At 39.3% G+C, this 23,202-nt stretch overlaps 1 protein-coding gene and 1 pseudogene across 1 annotated transcript in view; one reads left to right on the plus strand and one right to left on the minus strand.

The window, feature by feature from the left end:
- Positions 1-23,202, minus strand: part of CD109 (CD109 molecule) — a 169,725-nt gene that overhangs the window by 40,049 nt on the left and 106,474 nt on the right. Inside the window, exons 16-22 of the mRNA XM_070073883.1 lie at positions 21,367-21,441; positions 20,973-21,033; positions 12,355-12,496; positions 11,306-11,423; positions 9,427-9,540; positions 7,847-8,065; positions 956-1,100 (exon numbers count right to left, since the gene is read on the minus strand). Of these exons, the coding sequence (XP_069929984.1) occupies positions 956-1,100; positions 7,847-8,065; positions 9,427-9,540; positions 11,306-11,423; positions 12,355-12,496; positions 20,973-21,033; positions 21,367-21,441 (874 nt within the window). The remainder of the gene's footprint in view (positions 1-955; positions 1,101-7,846; positions 8,066-9,426; positions 9,541-11,305; positions 11,424-12,354; positions 12,497-20,972; positions 21,034-21,366; positions 21,442-23,202) is intronic.
- Positions 5,033-5,844, plus strand: LOC127493147 (protein-L-isoaspartate(D-aspartate) O-methyltransferase pseudogene; annotated as a pseudogene).

Genomic DNA, 23,202 nt, shown 5'->3' on the forward strand with positions numbered 1-23,202 from the left:
CTCAGCCTTCATAATGGATGAGTGAATTCTTCATAAACATATACCTAATCTGCAGTCGTTTCTCTGGAGACCCTCACTCATACTTCATCTGTATAAAAGATAGGTTTAATTCACAATGTAACCAGGAGAGGTGACTAAAGTCAGTGGGTAGGTTTGTGTTGTAAAGGTTACTAACATCTTTCACAGAGAACTGCTCTAAGCAGTAGATCTCCCAATCCATGGTTATCAAAATCACTCATAGAACCTTCTCAAGATACAGAAAGTGTCTTCAAAAAGTTCATGGAAATGAGTATTATGGAAAAAAACAATGCATGGATTTCAAAAAGCCTTTTGTACCAAAACAAATCTTTTAATTCTATTTTTCTAGTCCCCGCATACATCCTTAGCCATAGCCTAAGAGAATCTGACTTAGTAGGTTTAGAGCAGAGTCCAGATACTTGTCAAACAAAGCTCCATAGAAGATTCTGATATCCACCAGTGGTCATAAAGCCACAGAAGCCTGAAGCTCTGTGCTTAGAAATACAGAACACAGAGGAGCCTTGCTATTCATGGTGCGGCCTGCAAACCAGAAGTATCACTACCACTTGACAGCTTGTTAGATGTGCAGAATCCCATGCCCCACCCACACTTATTAAAATGAATCTTGTTTTTAAACAAGACCGCAAATGATTCATAGGCACATTGAATTTTGAGAAGAACTGGCCTAGCACATATAATTTACTAGCCTTTCTATTGTAATCAGCAGTTGGGACCAAATAAACTCTTTTGCAATCTCTTCCTAATAGGACTAAATAAGAAAATGTGACTCTAAATAAAAGAACAATATGGGGAAGAGAGGGCTTCAAAAAGTTGGTGGAAATGGAATGGAAAGATATGGCCATGAATATCGTGGAGATCCTCTCATATACACTACAAACAAATAAACCAGTAGGATGAGGCTATATTCTATTCTTACCTACTACATTGATCTGAACTCTTTCACTGCCACTGACTGTGTCAGGAGGAAATGAGAAACTCCAAGTTTTTGTGGTACTTCGCAGTTTTGGGTCAGTCAAGTCCATTAAGATGGATTGTGAATACGATTTTTCTATTCCTTCAGCCTGTTGAAAAAATGGAACACAATTAACATGGTCCTTATTCATCTACTTATAGAGAACTATGTGCAGATATGAAGACAAAACCTCTGGCCTGTTGTGTCTATAGTTTTTGTACAGTTAGGTAAATGCCATTTCTTGATTCTTATTCAAATCTGTTAAGTGATTACTTCCTAGTTAAATCAGACAAAACATTTCATGGAATGGCTGTGGAAACAGAAAAGTTAAAGATGAAAATGAGGGCTGGCCCTGTGGCATAGAGAGTTAGAGCCGCAGCCTGTAACCCTGGCATCCATGTGGGTGCTGGTTTAAGTACTGGCTGCTCCACTTTGGATCACACTGGGATCCCTGCTGATGCACCTGGGAAATCAGTAGAAAATGGCCCAAGTCCTTGGGCCCCTGTACCCACATGAGAGACTGGGAAGAAGTTCCTGGCTCCTGGCTTCAGATCAGCGCAGCTCCAACTGTTGCAGCCAATTGGGGAGTGAACCAGCAGATGGAAGACCCCTCCCTCCCTCCCTCCCTCCCTCTCTCTCTCTCTCTGCCTCTCCTTCTCTGTATAACTCTGACTTCAAATAAATAAATAAATCTATCAAAAAAAACTTACGGAATACAGCAAAGGCAGTGTTAACAGGAAGGTTTTAGCAACTGGTGCCTACATGAAGAAATTGGAAAGTACCAAATAAATGAGTTATCAGGCTGGCGCCATGGCTCACTAGGCTAATCCTCCACCTGTTGCACCGGCACACCGGGTTCTAGTCCTGGTCAGGGCGCCGATTCTGTCCCAGTTGCTCCTCTTCCAGTCTAGCTCTCTACTGTGGCCCGGGAAGGCAGTGGAGGATGGCCCAAGTGCTTGGGCCCTGCACCCGCATGTAGATCGACGCAGCGCCAGCCATGGTGGCCATTTGGGGAGTGAATCAATGGAGGAAAACCTTTCTCTCTGTCTCTCTCTCTCACTGTCTAACTCTGCCTGTTAAAAAAAAATAATAATAAATGAGCTATCAATGCATCTTAAGGACCTAGAAAAACAAAAAAACCAAATCCCATATTACTATGAGGAAAGAAATAATTAAAACTAAAGAAAAATAAAATTGAAATCAAAAAAATGACAAAGCATCAGTGAAATAAAGAGCTGGTTTTTTGAAAAAATTAAAAAAATTTGATGCAACTCTGGTACAAATAACCAAAACCAAAAAATGAGGAAGAAGACTGAAATCAATAAAATCATAGATGAAGAATGAAATGTAACAAAAGACACTACAGAAATAAAAAGAATCATCAGGAATTACTAAAAAGAGCAGTGTACAATAGGAATGCCAAAAAAAAATGGAAAACCTAGAAGAAATGGATAGATTCCTGGAAACATACAATCTACCAAAATGGAGTCATGAAGACACAGAAAACCTAAACAGACCAATAACCAAGACAGAGATTGAACCTTCCCTCTAAAAAAAAAAAAAAAAAAAAAAAAAAAAAAAAAAAAAAAAACCCGGGACCGATGGCTTCACTGTTGTATCCTACCAGATACTTAAAAAAGAACTCATTCCAACTGTTCTCAAGCTATTCAAAACAATTGAAAGAGAGGGAATCCTCTCAAAATCCTTTTGTGAAGCCTGCATCACCTTAATACCTAAACCAGAAAAAGATAGAACCTCTATGCCCAATATCCCTGATGAACGTAGATACAAAAATCCTCAATAAAATATTAGCTAATCAAATCTAACAACACATCAGAAAGATCACCCAGACCAAGAAGGACTTATCCCTGGGATGCAGGGATGGTTCAACATTCACACACCAATAAATGTGATACATCACATTAACACACTGAAGAGCAAAAACTATCTGCCCATATGGGATCATATCCCTGGTAGTGCGAATGTAAACTGGTATAGCCTTTGTGGAAGACAATATGAAGATACCTCAGAAGTCTGAATATAGACCTACCACAAGATCCAGCCCTCCCACAACTGGGAATTTACCCAAACTAAAAGAAATCAGTTTATGAAAGAGTTATCTGTAACCCCCACATTCATTGCAGCTCAATTCACAAAAGCTAAGATACAGAATCAACCCAGATGTCCATCAACTGTTTATTGGATAGAGAAATTATGGTATACATTCACTACAGAGTACTACTCAGCTGTAAAAACAAATGCAATCCTGTGTTTTCTAACAACATGAACACAACTGGAAACCATTATGTTTAGTGAAATAAGCCAGGCCCAAAAAGACAGATACAATATATTTTCCATGATCTGAGGTAACTAATAGAGTACCTAAAATGTAACATATTGGAGTAAAACAGACATTTTGAGACTCAATGATTGTTCACAGCCCTTGTCTCTTCTGTTGAGAACAATGGTTTGTTTTTTTTCTTCACACTATTTGTTGAACTCTTTTAGTGTAGGGTTAACTTTACTGTCATTTAGTAAACTGATAGATCTTTGTAAAAATTAAGAGTGGGAATGGGAAAGGGAAGGAGGAGGAAGAAAGGCTGAAAAATAGGTGGAGGGAGGTTAGGGTGGGAAGGATCACTATGTTCCTAAGTCTGTATATACAAAATAAATGAAACTTGTATAACTTAAATAAATTTTTAAAAAAATAAATAAAGCTCTCCTAAGAGTTAAAAATAAAGATGAAAATAAGATGAAAAAAACCTTCTGAGGAAGATCCTATAATTATCCAAACAGACGGATTAAATATATTATCCAAACTTATATTTGACAGGGCTTGAATCTGCCCCAGAAAACAAGTGCTAATCCACTATGCTGAGTAGCTGTTTTGTATGGAATGCCTTCTCTGAAAAAATCATAGAAACTCTTCACCTGAACTGTATTTTTCACTTTATGTTTCTGTGTGGGAGCAAACTGTTGAAATCTTTACTTAATGTATGCTAAACTGATCTTCGGTATATAAAGAGAAACGAAAATGAATCTTGATGTGAATGGAAGGGGAGAGGGAGTGGGAAAGGGGAGGGTTGCAGGTGGGAGGGACGTTATGGGGGGGAAGCCATTGTAATCCGTAAGCTGTACTTTGGAAATTTATATTCATTAAATAAAAGTTTAAAAAAAAAGGAATTCTAAATTTCTAGAACCTTATGTCAACTTCAGCATGTCTTACCATGGTCCCATTGTGGCACAGTTTGTAGATGTAAATGACTATGACAAAGACTTTATAAGGGAACCTTTGCACACTAAGTGGAAATGTAAAGTTGTACAGCCATTGTGATGAAAACATACAGAATTTCTTCAAAAAAGTCAAAATAGAACTACCATATAATCCAGTAGTCCTACTACTGGGTATATATCCAAAGGAAATGAAATCGGTCTGTCAACAAGACATCCGCACTCTCATGTTTACTGCAGCACTATCCACAAGAGGCCAAGAAATGTAAACTATCTAAGTGTCCATCCACTGGTGCATGGATAAAGAAAATGAGGTACATATACACAATTATATGCTTTTGAGCCATAAAAAAGATGAAATCTTGACAATCTTGATAGCACAGATAGAACTGAATAAATAGTCTGAATAAATAGTAATGTTAAGTAAAATAAGTCAAGCACAGAAAGACAGTATGTGATCTCAGTCATATATAGAGTGTAAAAAACAGGTGATCTCATAGCATTTAGAGTATAATGGTGGTTATCAGAGGTTGGGGAGTGAGAGAGTGGGGAAAGGTTATTGATGGGCACTAGGTTATAGCTAGACAGGAGTGAGAAGTTCTGGGACTCTACTGTCCACTGGATAACTATATATAATGGTAGTATACTGTATATTTTTCTACTTAAAAAAAAACAGAAGGTAGGATTTTAAATGTTTTTACCATAAAGAAATGTTAAGTGTTTGAGGAGATATGTTTACTCTGATTGGGCATTACAATGTATGCATATATTTAAACATCATATGGTACCTCATTAATATGTAGTTTTTATATGTCCTTTAGAAGAAAAAAAAAACTTTCAAGTAGTGGAAGTAGTGACAATGGCAGTGGAAGTGGCAGCTACAGCCAGGATGTGAGCAGAGTGACGCCCATGTGGGAGGCAGCCACACTCCTGGGGAAACTGTTGAGCACAACTGCTATGCTGAAAGGTGGTTCTGTACCTGCTCTGCTTGTGCTTAGCAATAGCCTGGAAATCCAGCAGGACCAGTCACTTGGAGTTAATCCACAATCCCCACAAAAATGGGATAAAGGCAAAGTATTTGAAGTGATGTTGTCTACAGAGCACTTCCACCACAGAAACTGTAACCTTTATATGAAGTCTCTACCATCAACAGATTTCCAAGCAACAATCAGTGTTCCACACAATCACATATAGTCACGAGAACTTCTATTTGATCAATGATATGAAGGATCTAGAAGCGGAAGTACTACATCCAACCATATGGGCAAAGCTTTCAGTAAGCCATAGGAATTGATCATATTAAAGAGTTAGTAGATGATTCCCTAAATAATGTCAGAAAGTACAATCCAATGCTTTGGTTTTCAGAGTGCATTTGGTTATGGGGGATGGAATAATGGAGTATGCTACAGAAGCCCCATATGACACTATTCACTTAGGAGCTACAGTCACCATTGTGTCCCAAACACTAACAGACCAGATAAAGCCTGGTGGAAGCCTGTGACATTGCTGATCAGTCTTTAAGGTGGGAGCCAAATTTGGAGCAGTATGACAGGACACAAGACAGCAGCATCAAAATGACACCTCTGAAGGGAGTAATATATGTACCTCTAACAGATTTTTAAAAAGCAGTAGTCCATGTGGATGTTACCCTATCTTCTGCTCTTTCTTCTTCCACACGTGCAAAGGATAAACTGTAAGCATCAGCTTGACCAGCCTGTAATAATCCAGTGGATTTCTCATCTCAGTCCTCAAAGCTTTATGAAAACCAGCAGCATCACAGCTTGCTTTAGACTGTTACACGATTATTTTCAACATGAAAGTACATGATTTTGCAGGGTTTTCTAATTATTCAAGTAGACACCCAGCCCAGTTGCTAGAGGAAGGTTGTAAAGTAGAAATGCAGGTGTATTTCTTTCACAGTCTCACATTTTACTTTAAAGTCTTAAAAGAAGGGTTCTGCAAAATGGAAAATTTAATTTGCAAACTTATTTTGAGAAATGGTTTTCCTTTTCTTAGATACTTCATTCTATTCTGGTATTAATTTATCAGATCACTTTTGTAATTGGGTGACACTACCACTCACAACTTAAGATGCGTGGTATTTAGATATACATGAGATATTACTTAGAAAACAGAGAGGAGAGATCTGGCACCGTGGTGCGGTGGTTAAGCCACTGTTTTTGATGCAAGCATCCCATATGGGCACCAGTTTGAGTCCTGGTTGCTCCACTTCCAATCCAAGTCCCTGTTAATGTGCCTGAGAAAGCAGCAGAACATGGCCCAAGTACTTGGGCCCCACCACCCATGTGGGAAACCTAGATGGAGGTCCAGGCCTCTGGCTTTGGCCTGGCCCAGCCCTGGCTAAACCAGCAGATGGAAGATCTCCATCCCTACCTCCTTTCAATAAAACTCTGGCTTTCAAATAAAATAAGTAAATCTTAAAAAAAAAAAAAAAGGAAGGAAGAAAAAGAAATGAACTCTCTTTTTAAAGCTTTGAAGTACTGTCATAGAATAGCTTGTTACAGATACAGTAAGCTGCTTTGTTACCCTTTTAAAACCAGGCATTTGTAAATACTGAAACTTAAGATGCCAAATTATGTCCTATAAACAATCAGCTGCTCAGACTGGACACCACTGTCATAGTTCTTTCTTCTTCTCTCTACATGTGATAGGAGATTTGTAGCTTAGTGTTGGCATTACTATTTCTGGGCTGGGCAGATGCTGGGAGCCAGTAATGCAATCAAGGCCTCCCATGTGGATGGCAGGAAGCTGGAGTTGGGAACCCGAGACAGAACTTGAACCCAGGCCCTCCCATGCGGGACACTGACATCTTACCAATAGACTAAGTTCTCTTTATTGGCTTTTCTATTTCTAATTGGCTCCTGACAAGGTATACGAATCTAACATGTTGTGTAAGCTGCTTCCTAGGTACTGCACAGCTTAGGAAGTGCTGTTTTGTCAAAGTTCAGAGTTAAGAAGGTATAAATATTTTAATTTTAAAAGAGTCTTTGGGGCCCGCATTGTGGCATAGCAGGTAAAGCTGCTGCCTGCGATGCCAGCATCTCATATGGGCACCAGTTCGAGTCCCAGCTGCTCCACTTCCAAAGCAGTCCTTGTTGATGTACCTGGGAAAACAGCGAAGGATGAGCCAAGCCCTTGGGTCCTTGCACCCACATGAGAAACCCTGCAGAAGCTCCTGGCTGCTGGCTTCTGGCTGGCCCAACCCTGGCCATTGTGGCCATCTGGTAGGTGAAGCAGCTGATGGAAGATATCTCTCTCTTGCTTCTGTGTGTGTGTATGTATGTACGTGTGTGTGTGTTCCTCTCTCTGTGATGCTCTGCCTTTCAAACAAATAAAAGCAAAATCTTTATTTAAAAAAGTCTTTATAGTCATACTCATGATTAGATTTTAAAAAGAAAATTGGCAATTATTTCTAAGACATTATGTGATACATTTTTATGTATAGATGAGAAAACCATCAGGCATTACCAGTGTCTGAAGAAGACCAGGATGGCCAACAACTTTTACCAAGAGAAAAAGCCATCTTCTACTTCTTTTTCATTTATGTATTTACATAAATACATAAATCAAATACGTTATTTATTTAAGACTCCCAATATTTACCTTTACCAAAATCCTCTGGGTGATGGCATCGGAAGCACTGGGTGAAACAGCTATTACTGTGATAGGAATTTCTCCCAGCTGTGTTGGCCTGACAGGGAAAACAACAGTCGCCCCATCCTCACTGGGGACCAAAATGGTTTGCTGGTGTCCCGTGGCATTTATTTCACTTGAAGTCATTAGAATATCAAATTTGTCACTTTTCTCAATTATTACCTTAACCTGGAAGAAAAAAAAACACCAAGATTTTGTATGATAACTGCTCTTCAGGGAAGATATTTTTATCATCACTTTAAGTAGTATTAAGTCTGTGAGGTTTAAGACTAGAGAAAAATTAGATTCAGCCTGAGAGAGGATGAAGGCTATCAGAAAAGACTTCAGATCTTGTCTATACTTCTCTTCTCCACTGCACCATATCTGGAGAAAGGACACCTTCAGCCCCATTTCTAGTCTGCCCACTAACAAACGCAGTATGGGAAGCCACTGGGTGCTAAGACTGTGCACAGAAAAGCTGTTCCACATATTGGTATCACTATCAGAGCCTGATTCAATTTTGTCACCCTAGGAGACGCCGGTGCCATTAGAAATAATGAGAGCAATACGTGTGAGAATCCCTGCAAAAACTATTTCAAGGAAAGCACAAGTCAGTCCTGAAGCGTATCTTGCTTGTAAACCCTGGTGAAGCTGTCAGTCTCACCAAGAACAGCATTAGATTTACATTTTATTAACCATATTCCCGCTTCTTGTGTGCTTCTAAAATAGTTTTGTAAAAGTAATAATGATAATTCTCATTGCATAGATGAGGAAACTACCATTAAATTCTATTTACTGCTAAGCAGTGGGCCAGACATGGAAAGTGGGCCTTCTGACTTCAGATCTTTCGCTCACAATACTGTATCACATTGAGTGGATTAAAAAGTAAAATTTTAAAATAAAAATAGATATAGTGCTTAGAGAGATTATTGCATTTTCATGCAATAAGGTTAATTCCATATCCCCACTCATTTTGGGGCGGGGGCAATATCAATCCCATAGTCTGCACTACTAACAGCACAACATAAACAGTGGGCCTAATCCCTATCCTCCAGGGCACTGACTAGCTAGGCAAACACAAGACACAAGAGCCAAGAAATAAACCCTTGAAAATACAAGGCACTGCATCAACACGGAGACTACAAGCACAACAGAATGGGTGAGAGTCCTCAGGAAAGGCATTTTAGACTCAAGGCAGGTCCTGAAGGGGTTATTCATGCCAATTGCCACAGGCATGGAACGGCAATGAGCAGTGGCACACATTTCAGGGAGACCAGGGGAAAATGCACAGAGGCAAGAGAAAGGAATGCCTCAGGCACAATAGGAAATGAAAGGGCTACTGTGTTGAGGGTTAAGAAGAGAAAGTGTATAGACATTAATTAAGCAGAAGAAATCACTGACAAAGATAATTTATGTTCAATTGCCCAGCAATATACACGAATAAAAGGCTGAGAAGCCCAAATGCCCAAACATTACCCAAGCCAATCCCTGTATGACTTTTCCAATCTCTCATGACGTATAAATGATCAACAAAACCTTGAATATATTACCTCAATAGCATCTTTCAAATAACTGAATATGGTTACTTCCAAAGCAAATTCTTCACCTCTGATAAGAGAGTAGGGAAGATTCAAAAAAATGAAAAATGGCTGGAAGGCTTGTAGCTGGAAAAAACATAATGAGTACATATTTTTACTCACATCAGAAGTATTCACATCTTATCCGACTAAATGCAACCTTTACAAAACCTGTGACACTTACAGCTTCACCTAGAAATGCCCAGTTGCTTTCAGTCAAAAGAAAATAGCATCTTATCCCAAGTGAATGTTGGCAAAATTATTTATGTTATTAAAACAATAATCACTACATCTTATTAAGAGCCTACTAGGAACCAAGCACATCATAAATTATTTCACATAAGCATTATAATTCTATAAGAATATTACACTCTGATTTTATACAGAAGAAAACAAAGTTCAGAAACCTCCATAACTAGGACAAGATCATTTTGCTGGCAAGTGGAAGAGTCGAGACTGGATCCCAGCCTGTCTGATGCCAAAGCAAGATGTCCTTCTATTATGCTGATATTGACTCAATCAATCTGTTTTAAAAGCCACTGGACAAGCCAAACAGCCTGTTTTATTCCAGTGTGAGAAATCTCGGTGTGGCAGGCCCAGTGATGTTCTGCTTACTCCGTTTGACAAGTACACATGTGCTTTCTCTTTGCTGATGCAACACTAAGAGTGTTAGCCAACTCCTACAGGGACAGTGAGCCCTTCCCTTCTTTCTGAAGCCAAACCTTGGTTAGTTAAAACTGATGCTTCCACTGGACGCTGTAGTTCCCTCTAAACACCTCTACAGGGTTTCTTAGATTGTCACCGATTGGAGAGTACTATTAGCACTTCATAGGCAAAGGTCTAGAATGCTCAGGGCAGTCTCAGACAATGAAGACTTGTCTCATGTTCCTAATCATTCTTGAGTATTTCTTCAGACATTCATGTAGATAAAGTAATGCTTATAATGTGCTGAGGTTCCAATCTAATTCTAATTCTTATATCACCAAAGCATTTTTCAATACACACTGTATTTTCCATGAACACATGTACATTATAAACTGAGAGAAGACTGTGCCTTGATTTGTTTCTAACTGTACCAAAAGTTGTTCACCATTTCATAGAGTTACATCACCACAAGCAGTACCACTCAGGATTTTTAGGTTGCTGAAATAACACATTTATCATACTGAATCTATGGTTGTTACACGCAGGGAGATTCTAAGTGTGGTACAAACATCTCAGTATGTCACCCTGCCTTCAAGTTCAAGTCACTTACATAATGAAGTACATATTTTATTACGTACTACTTTCCTTTTATTTCTCCTTAGTATTTCACTTAGGGCATCAGATTGATGTTTTGCAAAGTTGTATGTGTAAGTTATATTTTCTCTGAATTTCATTTTGAGATGGTAAAGAGGAAACACAAAAGATCTGTTATGAAAAGGGGACTTTAGATGGAATGGGTGAGAGCCACTACTCTAAGGCCACTCATGGTCATTGTATTCCTCTTGCCAGAGACAAGTTTAGAAAACAATGTGTGATGCAATTTGACCAAAGAGATGTGAAGGAATTTCTGCAATGGGACATCTTGAGAAGTTCTGCTCATCTTTGAAGAGGGACACATGGAATTGCCTTTGTAAGTGGTTAGATCCAGTCAATAATAAACTTTTCTATCCAAATCTTAATATGGACCTAGTATATTTAATATAGCTTTTATTCTAAAATATAAAACACAAGAAAAGGAAACAAAGCCAAGGAATCCCCAAACTGTGATAAATAGCATAAGCAACAATTTTTAAAAGTCTATTAAGTAGCTGATACTTTCTTAACTTTGTGCACTATACCATTGATAAACAGCCCTTTAATATATTACCTCCACTGGAGCAGTTGTTAGTCCAAGACCTAAGTCTTCAGAGATGACAAAGGCATTTGCAACCCAAGAAGTGATGGAATCAGGTACAGTCACTTCAAATTCTTGGTCAGTCTTGGATCTGGAGCCAATATAAACATTTAAAAAAATCACAAAACCAAGAACAGACATTTTAAAATAAGTCAACATAGCCAAACTACTTTTAGAAGAATTTTATTTTTCTGTATCAATTATAGACCTAAATTTAAAATCATTTAAAAGATTTAAGCAAAAACAATAGATCCCAAGTTCTCAAAGAATAGCTCCCAACAAAATAATACTGTACATCACTGTATATTTTAATAAAATTTTTGGTCATTTATGTGTCATATCTTCAGAGTATCTTCAGAATAAACATTATTTTTCATTAATTTTGTACAGAGAATAAATGCAGAAGTTCAACTGTAACTACAGTGTTTTCCTCTCAATTTACAGAAATGCTTGCTCTCTGTATCCCTGCCAGTTGTGTGACTGATTTGTTGGGACTTTTTTCTAATTATATTTGACTCATGTCTTCTTTCAGGTATCTTAAATGGCTGACTATAAAATACTGTGTAGATTTTATGCTTTATCTGCTTGCTTATCAGGTAGTACGCAGTTTGCCAGCTAAGCTGAATTCCTTCCACCACACACATGCCCTCTCCCTGTGACTCACAGGGGATGTTTTATGAGGAGAAGGGTTCAGCTGGCAGCACTGCCAGAGGTCCAGGAGGGATTCTCACCCCTGCCAACAAATGTAGAACCAGAAATCCTCCTCCAGTGAGAACGATGAGATTCATTTAAGTTAAAATCACCCTTAATTTAAAATGGATCTCTCTTCTTGATATTCTCCCAATAAACCATGTGGCTTTATTAAATATCATATATAAATCCCATAAACATCATCCTAATCCAAAAACCTCTTTGTCTACCCAGTCTTAATTACACTACATTTGTACTTAAATATTAGAGGGCAAAACTTATTTAAAACAAGCACAAAATATATATGGACAAAGAACTTCATAAATTTTTACCCCATATGGGTGTCTATCCAAATCCAAGTCTCTGGAAAATGCTTTCTGACATGTGGGTAATCAACGGAAGAAAAGTCGTGAATGTCTACCATGTTCCCATCATTTTCCTCCACAAACCTCTCAGCATACTCCAAAGTATCATCTAAAAATAAACATTGACAATAGGTAGGCAAGCAGTCACTGGAGAGAATGAATTATAAGCTTGGTGCACACAATCGTAGCTCCTCAGCTGAGTTTGTCTTGTTCAAGCCTCTCATTATATAGATGAGAAACCTAAGAGAAGTCAGGGAGTTGACTCAAAACCACATGGACAGTGACATCCGGGCCAGAACTAAAAACAAACAAAAAAATTCCCTGAAAAACTACTTACAAATTGTTTAAAAATTTTTAAATTTGTATTTCTTAAGTTAAATCACATTCTTAGAGCCACCTGTAATTTTTCTCCTCTCCTCTTGCTGTCTCCCTAGTACTGATTATCATTGACTATACCACTCATAACATGCTTCAATCATTTGTTTACTGGATATCAAAATTAAAAAGTTACATTGTCATACAGATGTTGGATCATCTTTTTTCACAATTTCTGTAAATCTAAAATTATTTCAAAATAAAATGTGAAGAAAATTACACTGTAGTAAGTACCAAGGTACAAAAAGGAAGGCAATGAACTCCATTCATAGACAATGGAGAAAAGAAACAAATAAAAACCTGTAATAAACATAAGTAGGGGAATAACAGACACATGGAAAAGGTCTACCATACAGAAAACGGTAGATTTTACATGGAACCCATATATTGAAAGAGTAAGACTAGAGAAGAGACCCGGTGAGCAAGGTAACGGGGAGATGCAGAAAAGCTGTTTATGTAGAGAATGCTGGGAGTGGCTGGTAAACCAGAGTGGCTCCACAGATGCAGCTGGAAGCAGACAGAGGCCTGGATTAGGAACCAGCACTGCATCATGTGTCAGACTCAGATGTAAGAAATCTTAAAGGTGTGTCCAAAGGAAGACATGAACACAAGCCTTTTGGGGCATGATCTCAGGGAGGCAATGCCCAGGATCTGGTTTGAGGCACTAAGAAGGGTACAACATCAGTTTGAATGAAAAGAGCAACAAGAACTCCTTGCTTGAAGCAAGAATAAAATATCAAATTTATGGAAGTCTGTATGGAAGAATGGTGGAATCATTGATGCTTTTCAAAAAGTCTGTGGGAACAATGTCCCAACGAAATCAGCAGCTTACAAATGAAAACTCAGTTTAAGAAGAGATGGAGAATGCAGAAGATGAATCCCACAGTGGCAGACCTTCCACAGCAACTTGTAAGGAAAGAAATTAATCTTGTACATACCCTAATAGAAGAGAATCAACAATTAACAGCAGAAACAACAGCTAAAAGCATAAACACCTCAAAGGATTCAGCTTATATAATTCTGAAAAACTGAAGTTGAGCAAGTTTACCTTACTCATAGTGGGTATCACAACAGCTGTACACAAGAGTATTCTTTTTTTTTTAATGAATGTAGGCTATTTTTTTTATTTGACAGATAGAGTTAGACAGTGAGAGGGAGAGCGAGACAGAGAGAAAGGTCTTCCTTCCGTTGGTTCACCCCCCAAATGGCCACCACGGCCGGAGCTATGCCAATCCGAAGCCAGGAGCCAGGTGCTTCTTCCCGGTCTCCCATGAGGGTACAGGTGCCCAATCACCTGGGCCATCCTCCACTGCCTTCCCGGGACACAGCAGAGAGCTGGAATGGAAGAGGAGCAGCCAGGACTAGAACCGGTGCTCATACGGGATGCCAGCGCCACAGGCAGAGGATTAACCAAGTGAGCCATGGCGCCGGCCCATGAGTAGAGTTTTCAATAGGAATTTGAAACAAGTGGGACCAAGATCTTGAAGCATTTCTTTGAATTGTAATAGGAGATGAAACATGGCTTTTCTAGTATGATCCTGAAGGTAAAGTGCAATCAAAGCAATGGCCTCCAAGGATGGAAGCGGTCCAGTTACAGCAAAAGTGGACTGGGTGAGGGAAAGAGTCATGACAACCACTTTTTGGGAGGCACAAGGTATTTTGTATGTGGACTTTCTGGAGGGCCAAAGAACTGTAACAACTCGTTAGGAGCGTTTTTGAGAAAGTTAGCCAGAACTTTAACAGAAAAACACCAGGAAAGCTTCAGAAGAGTCACTGTGCACCATGACAATGCCCCTGCTCATTCCTCTCATCAACACAATCTGCAAGAGTTTCAACGGAAACCCGGAGGCGGCTGCCTTACAGTCATGATTTGGCTCTTTCCTTTTTCTTTCTTAATCTTAAAGAGATCTCTAAAGGGCATCCATTTTTTCCTTCAATTGAAATGAACAAGACAGCACTGACACAGTGAAATTTCCAGGACCCTCAGGTATTTAGGGGTGAAGTTAAATGGCTGATACCACTGCTTACCAAAGCGTCCTGAGGGGCCGGCACTGTGGCGCAGTGGGTTAACGCCCTGGCCTGAAGCGCCGGCATCCCATAAGGGTCCTGGTTTGAGTCCCAGCTGCTCCTCTTCCAATCCAGCTCTCTGCTATGGCCTGGGAAAGCAGTAGAGGATGGCCCAAGTCCTTGGGCCCCTGCACCCATGTGGGAGACCTGGAAGAAGCTCCTGGCTCCTGGCTTCAGATCAGCACAGCTCCGGCTGTTGCGGCCGACTGGGGAGTGAACCATCAGATGGAAGACCTCTCTCTCTGCCTCTCCTCTCTGTGTGTAATTCTGACTTTAAAATAAAATAAATAAATCTTTAAAAAAAAATAGTGTCCTGAACTTGATGGCTCTTATGTAGATAACACTTTACACTTTTTGGTTTTTGTTTTTGTTTTTTTAAGGGTATGCCTAGGTAAAAATCCATTCTGTGTTATATTCTTTGCATTCCATTTTCCTTTAGTTTCCAAATAAAGAACATCTCATACAGAAAAAGGAAGTGAGCCAAATGCAAAGGTATGTCCAAAATATGACAGTGAGTGTTAGGTAAAACTGGCATAAAATGAGAAGAGAAAAAATAGTTGGGTCCAGATTTTAAAATATCAAGTAAAATGCTGAAGGATTTGGACTTAATCCTTTAAACAATGATGATTCACTGAAAATGTTAAAATAAACTAAAAACATGATTTAGCTCATGTTGTATACATATAACTCTGACAACATCATGAACAATGGCTTGGAGCTAGGGCAAGATGGAGGCTGACAAAACAATGAGTTAGGAGGTTATTGCATTGGTCAAGGAGATACTGCTGAGGGTCTGAAGCCAATCAGAGGCGAGGAGAGAAGGGTCTCAAGCAATTTTGCTCCTCCTCTTGGCTGAATGTCCTCAGTGTGCACCTATGGCATGCTTTCCTTTCCCTACCACAGCCCTTAGCACACTCCTCTATGTATATCTTGGTCTGGCCACTAGACCAAGCTGGAATCCCCATTGCCCCAAACAGGCAACTAACATCATACTGCCTATTCAATAATGAATGAACAAATTGTATCTGAAAGATAACAAGAAAATGGCACTCATAATGATCCAATATATATCAAGACCTTTGAGCTGCTGAAATATGTGTATGTAAGACTGCATTTGTATAAATCAATGGTGAAGAATGTTATTCTACTACAGTTTTAATGAACTGTGATTATTTTAAAATTTACTGTACATGGGTGAAATGGTCATATTTGCATTTGTTTACAGCTCTTGCTTATATTCCTGCTGAACTAAGGTATTTTTACTTTCTACTAGTTGATCCCTTTATTTACTGGAGCATTAAGCCCTTGACTGTAATGTTAATTAAAAATATATTTTCTCAAAAACTAAAAATGAGGGAAGGAGGGAAGGGAGGGAAGGAGAAAGGAGAGAGGGAAAAGAGGATGAGAAGCAAGAAGAAAATACCAGTATATTCTTAGGGTTCTATGAACTATATTTTATTTTTTTTTGGTATTAATATTACATTAACATAAAAATAAAAGAAAATAATTTTTTACAAAACACATTTATACCTACTACATGCACTATGATTTTTTTTTTTTTACAGCCAGAGTGGACAGTGAGAGAGAGAGACAGAGATAAAGGTTTTCCTTTTGCCGTTGGTTCACCCTCAAATGGCCGCCGCAGCTGACAAGCTGCGGCCAGTGCACCGCGCTGATCCAAAGGCAATAGCCAGGTGCTTCTCCTGGTTGCCCATGGGGTGCAGGGCCCAAGCACTTGGGCCATCCGCCACTGCCTTCCCAGGCCACAGCAGAGAGCTAGCCTGGAAGAGGGGCAACCGGGACAGAATCCGGCGCCCCGACCGGGACTAGAACCCGGTGTGCCGGCGCCGCAAGGCGGAGGATTAGCCTAGTGAGCCGCGGCACCGGCGCAGTATCATTTTTTACATTTGCATTTTACCTCCTAACAACCCTAAGAAACAAGTAATATTACCAACTCTATATGTTAAGAGAAAATCAGAGGCTTAGAGAGGTTACTTAAGTTATAAGGTCAGAATTGAAAGCAAGGGGTATTTGATAGCCTCTGTGCTGTTCCACCTCAGAGAGAAAGAAAGGAAGTAATCAAGGATGAGTCCTGGGTTTCTGATTTGGATATCTAGGAATGTAACAATTTTATAAAAGAGATATGAAAATATCAATTCAAGGAATCAGCTCAATTAAATCATATCAAGAAAGGGAAGATCAAGGCTGTGAGGCAAGAGAAGCCCACAAAGCTGGTTTGTGTTATACTGAATTTAAGATATCTGCATGGTCTCAGAGTACAGAAACAGAAGAGTAAGATTAATGGTTGAATTGTCCTGAGTTGAGTTTAGTGAAGGAGATTTGACAGAGTAAGCAACTGGGAAGGAAATCCACCAAATCCATTAACCTGTAGTCCAGGCCAAGTGTTGTAGAGCAGTAAAGGCAGACAAAATGAATAGCACAGAATAACCAGAAGTCAGGGAACTGAAAAATCTTAGTTAGAACAAAGAACATGCCTAATAGATTTGGGGAGTGCGGACTATAGAAGGTAGCAGGAGGCCGGCACCGCGGCTCACTAGGCTAATCCTCTGCCTTGCGGCGCAGGCACACCGGGTTCTAGTCCCAGTTGGGGCGCCGGATTCTGTCCCGGTTGCCCCTCTTCCAGGCCAGCTCTCTGCTGTGGCCAGGGAGTGCAGTGGCGGATGGCCCAAGTGCTTGGGCCCTGCACCCCATGGGCAACCAGGATAAGTACCTGGCTCCTGCCATCGGATCAGCGCGGTGCACTGGCCGCAGCTCGCGAGCCGCGGCGGCCATTGGAGGGTGAACCAATGGCAAAGGAAGACCTTTCTCTCTGTCTCTCTCTCTCACTCTCTACTCTGCCTGTAAAAAAAATAAAAAATAAAATAAAATTAAAAAAAAAAAAAAGAAGGTAGCAGGATAGGCATGTGAGATGTTAGGAGCACACTCCAGTTGGTAACATGGCCTTGGATCCCATTATTGCAATTGTGGTGATCACAGGATAGTGCACGTTCAACTGAGGTTGAAACCCACCCCACCCCACCCACAGGATAACAACAGGAGTAAGAACTGAAATCCTGTGTGAGCGGGAAAGAGGAAGTACATTGATTGAATGTTAATGGAAGGAGCTTTGACTGGAATTTTTGAGCTTCAACTGATAAGGAGCTTTCTTCCCTCAGAGTTTTTGAACAGTGGTCTGATAGTAGACACAAAAACACTGGAATCTTCCGTACCTACTGATCCCGAGCCACAAGAGCAGCAGAGAAATGAACATGGGTCACTTGAGAAGGTGCATACAGAGCTAGTTAGAGTCTCAGGTTTCTTCTGTTACAGTGAAAAGGTAGAAAAGAGTTCTCGGCCGGCGCCGCGGCTCACTAGGCTAATCCTCCGCCTAGCGGCGCCGGCACACCGGGTTCTAGTCCCGGTCGGGGCGCCGGATTCTGTCCCGGTTGCCCCTCTTCCAGGCCAGCCCTCTGCTGTGGCCAGGGAGTGCAGTGGAGGATGGCCCAGGTGCTTGGGCCCTGCACCCCATGGGAGACCAGGAAAAGCACCTGGCTCCTGGCTCCTGCCATCAGATCAGCACGGTGCGCCGGCCGCATCGCGCTGGCCGCGGCAGCCATTGGAGGGTGAACCAACGGCAAAGGAAGACCTTTCTCTCTGTCTCTCTCTCTCTCACTGTCCACTCTGCCTGTCAAAAAAAAAAAAAAAAAAAAAAAAAAAAAAAAAAAAAGGAAAAGAGTTCTCAGGAAAGGTAAGAGATACAGTATCACTGATGAGTGTAACAGGAGTCGTCAAGCCAGATTTGGTAAGTAAATGCAATCCAAGAGGGGTCAAAGCTGGACTGACAAATGGACAAGTCTTCAGTATCCAGAGATCATGATGACTACATAAAATCTCCAAGACTATAAAATTATCTTTCATGCTTCAGGAAAGAACTGGCCCAAGGCCAGTCAGCTGGGGCTCAGTGTAGAGTAACTGAGTACACCTGACAAAAACAGGAGAATCCAGGGGTACAAACTGACAGTTCTGAATGCCTTTCAAGATCCTATTAGTGTAATTTTACCTGAAAGCAATCATCCATTCCCATTTACATATTTCCTACAGTCCAAACATTTTATGACTTCTCCTTCAAAGTGCATTTAGTATTGTTGATGATCAACTCCATTTAGCAATTCTGGGGATCAGTATACACACAAACGAGACGGGTGCATGCACGTGTACATAGGTACACTGTTATACTTTATGACATTTTGGCTACTTTCCAGGTGAACATTAAAAAGTTAGAGGACACAAATGTTTCAAAAACATGTTCTTTTTAACTAATTCCAAAATAATACCACAGTTTGCAATATAAATTGGAAGCTCTTCAAATATGTACGAAAATAAAACTACCTTAACGAACTACAAAAAGTCAGGGGAAAGCATTCATTTAAAAAGATCTAGACAACTAACTGAGCACCAAAGGGGAAACTTGTTGAAGTGAAATAGACACTATGAGAAACAGTGACTTGATCAGCTCTTGTCCTGACGGTTGATGTACAATGTAATACCTTATCCATTTTAGTATTTTTTTTTGTTCTAGTACCATTGGTTGAACTCTGTAATTAACACACAATTATTCTTAGGTGTTTAAATTCAACTGAAAAGTGATCCCTGTTAGGAATTTGGAAAACATTATGCTGAGTGAAATAAGCCAATCCAAAAGGGACAAATACCACATGTTCTCCCTGATAGGTGACAACTAACTGAGCACCGAAAAGGAAACCTGTTAAAGTGAAATGAATACTATGAGAAATGGTGACTTGATCAGCCCTCGCCCTGACTGTTGATGAACAACTTAATATGTGATCCATCTTAGTATTTTTGTTTGTGTGTTCTACTTAATACTTTTGGTTGAAGACTGTAATCAATACACAATTCTTCTTAAGTGCTGAAACTTAACTGAAAAGTGATCACTGTTAAATATAAGAGTGGGAATAAGAGAGAGAAGAGATGTGCAATTCGGGACATGCTCAAGCTGACTTACCTCAAAAGGTAGAGTTAGAAACATACCAAGGGATTCCAATTCAATCCCATCAAGGTGTCATGTACCAATGCCATCTCACTAGTCCCAGTGATCAATTTCTGTTCACAATTGATCATAATGATAGGACTAAGAGTCAAAGGGATCACATAAACAAGAATAGTGTCTGCAAATACTAGCTGATAGAATCAAAAAGGGAGAGAACGATCCAACATGGGAAGTGAGATACACAGAAGACCCATAGATGGCAGATGTCCTAAACAGCACTCTGGCCTCAGAATCAGCCCTTAAGGCATGCGGATCCGGCTGAAAAGCCCATGAGAGTATTTCAGGCATGGAAAGCCAAGACACCCTGGCAAAAAAAAAAAAAACCAACAACCTAAATGAAAGATCTCCGCGAATGAGATCCCAGTGGAAAGAACAGGTACCTTTCTCTGAAGGGAGGAGAGAACTTCCACTTTGACCATGGCCTTTCTAAATATGATCAGAGTTGGTGAACTCAGGGGGCTTCCATAGCCTTGGCAGCTCATGACAAGAGCCTAGGGTGATTACTGATGCCACAAACAAGAGTGTCAATTTGTTAAGTCAACAACAGGAGTCACTGTGCACTTACTCCTCACGTAGGATCTCTGTCCTCAATGTGCTGTACATTGAGATTTAATGCTATAACTAGTATTCAAACAGTATTTTTCACTTTATGTTTCTGTGTGGGAGCAAACTGTTGAACTCTTTACTTAATGTATGCTAAACTGATCTTCTGTATATAAAGAGAATCGAAAATGAATCTTGATGTGAATGGAAGGGGAGAGGGAGTGGGAAAGGGGAGGGTTGTGGGTGGGAGGGACGTTATGGGGGGGAAGCCATTGTAATCCATAAGCTGTACTTTGGAAATTTATATTCATTAAATAAAAGTTAAAAAAATAAATAAAAAATAAAAAGATCTAGACAGGAACCCATATGAACATCCCATGCCATGACCTGAGTATATATCCAAGTACATTAAACTCCAAATATTTTAAGACAAGAGAACAGAAAATGAAAATCATAACATCTATGTTCAACCACAAAGTATCCATACTAAACAGGTAAAAGACAAATAATTTACAAGCCAGGTTTTACTTACAAACACCATCAATATAATCCTTCGTAAGGGTTGCATCCGTCAACACCCAAAGGCCACATTCCTAGAAAGAATAATTGTAATTTTTCCTTTAAAAAGTTTAAATGCTCCTCCCTGAATTATCACAGAAATTTCCTCGACTCAGTATTTCTTATTTCTGAGAGCTTATGTATATACAAGTATATTAGACTTCTGTCTCTCTCCCTAATACAGCGCGCACACACACAATTTCAAACCAAGCAAAGTTATGTAAAGGTAGGAAATTATTTGTTTAGTGACAATTCCATGATGCAGTTAATAAAGCAGTAACATTTTATAATGAGTTCTTGTTCTAACAGTGTTTGCAATAGTAAATTATATAAATTTCTTTTCAAATTATGTAGCAAATTAAGCATACCTGAAAGACTGCAAAAGAATTCATGAACATGCCTAAATAATATCCTGTATTATAAAGTTCCAGTTCTTGGACCACCTAAGGAAAAGATAAAATAGAATGAATGGATACATATCCATCTTTTCTGTCTTCCATAATATTTCTTATAAGTAACATCATGAAAACATAGCCTTCATGTTTATCAAATTTGAAAATGATACAAATTGAGTAGTGATAAATATGTAACTGATTGTTCATGATTTAGCCAAAATTACATAACTTAAACATATTTTTACTGTGTTCCCCAATCCAGAATTCAGAAGTGTGGACATGAGTTCTACACAGGAGGAATTTAAAGATCACTGATTAACTAGACCATCACAAAGACACGTTAAAAATGATCCATTCTTTTGGTGGAGATAAATAAGTTAAATTTGATGGTGCTTAATATAAGTTCTGCAAAATGTCAGTTACTTGAGTTAATAAAAAATAACCTAAAGAAACAATTCACAAGAGGAAAAACAAATTATTGATAAACATAAAAAGTACCCAAAATGTAAGTATGGAATTAGAATATGATCCAGTTTAAAAATAAAGTATCAGAAATTAAAAAAAAAGTGACCCAGCAATTCCACTCCTAGGTATCTACACAAAGAACTGAAGACAGGACTCAAATAGACACTTAAAAGCCAACGTTCATTCCACTTTGACCATGGCCTTGTCTAAAAATTATCAGAGTCAGTGAACTCAGGGGGCTTCCATAGCCTTGGCAGCTCATGACAAGAGCCTAGGGTGATTACTGATGCCACAAACAAGAGTGTCAATTTGTTAAGTCAACAACAGGAGTCACTGTGCACTTACTCCTCATGTAGGATCTCTGTCCTCAGTGTGCTGTACATTGAGATTTAATGCTATAACTAGTATTCAAACAGTATTTTTCACTTTATGTTTCTGTGTGGGAGCAAACTGTTGAACTCTTTACTTAATGTATGCTAAACTGATCTTCTGTATATAAAGAGAAATGAAAATGAATCTTGATGTGAATGGAAGGGGAGAGGGAGTGGGAAAGGGGAGGGTTGTGGGTGGGAGGGACATTATGGGGAGGAAGACATTGTAATCCATAAACTGTACTTTGGAAATTTATATTCATTAAATAAAAGTTTTAAAAAAAAAAAGCCAACGTTCATTGTAGCATTAGTCACACTAGCCAAAAGGTAGAAACAATCTACATGTCCATCCACACAATAGAACACTACTCAGCCATAAAGAGAAACGAAGCCCAGATACATGCTGCAGCATGGAGGAAACTTGAAAACACAGTGCCAAGTGAATCCAGGCAAAAAATGACAAATGTATCATTCTACTTGTATGAAAGATCTAAAATAGGCAAACTCACAAAGACAGAAGTAGATTCGAGGTTACCAGGGGTTGGGGAAGGAGACTGAGAAAGCATTATTTTATGGTTACAGAGTGTCTGTTTAGGGCAATAGAAAGGTTTTGGAAATAGATAGCAGCCATGGTGGCACACTGTTGTGACATAATTAATGTCACTCAACAGTACACTGAAAAATGGCAAGAAGCAAAAATGTTGTGTTATATATGAGTTTTTTAATACAACAAAAAATGAAAGTTTTATACCTTTTTAGGTGACTTTGCATTCTTCTCCCTTATTTATGTTAGCATTAACCAGAGAAAATAAAACAAAGGTAGAATGAAAAATCAGGAAAGTATTGATGTGCAAGTTGAAAAAAAAAAAACATATTCTAGTATAAAATTAAAACACCAATAACCACTGTTTCTACTATGCTAACAACTGCCAAGGCTGCATCCACAGTAAGCAAATACGAGGACAGAACAGGC

The sequence above is a fragment of the Oryctolagus cuniculus genome, chromosome 5, assembly GCF_964237555.1.
Source record: "Oryctolagus cuniculus chromosome 5, mOryCun1.1, whole genome shotgun sequence".
NCBI lineage: Eukaryota > Metazoa > Chordata > Mammalia > Lagomorpha > Leporidae > Oryctolagus > Oryctolagus cuniculus.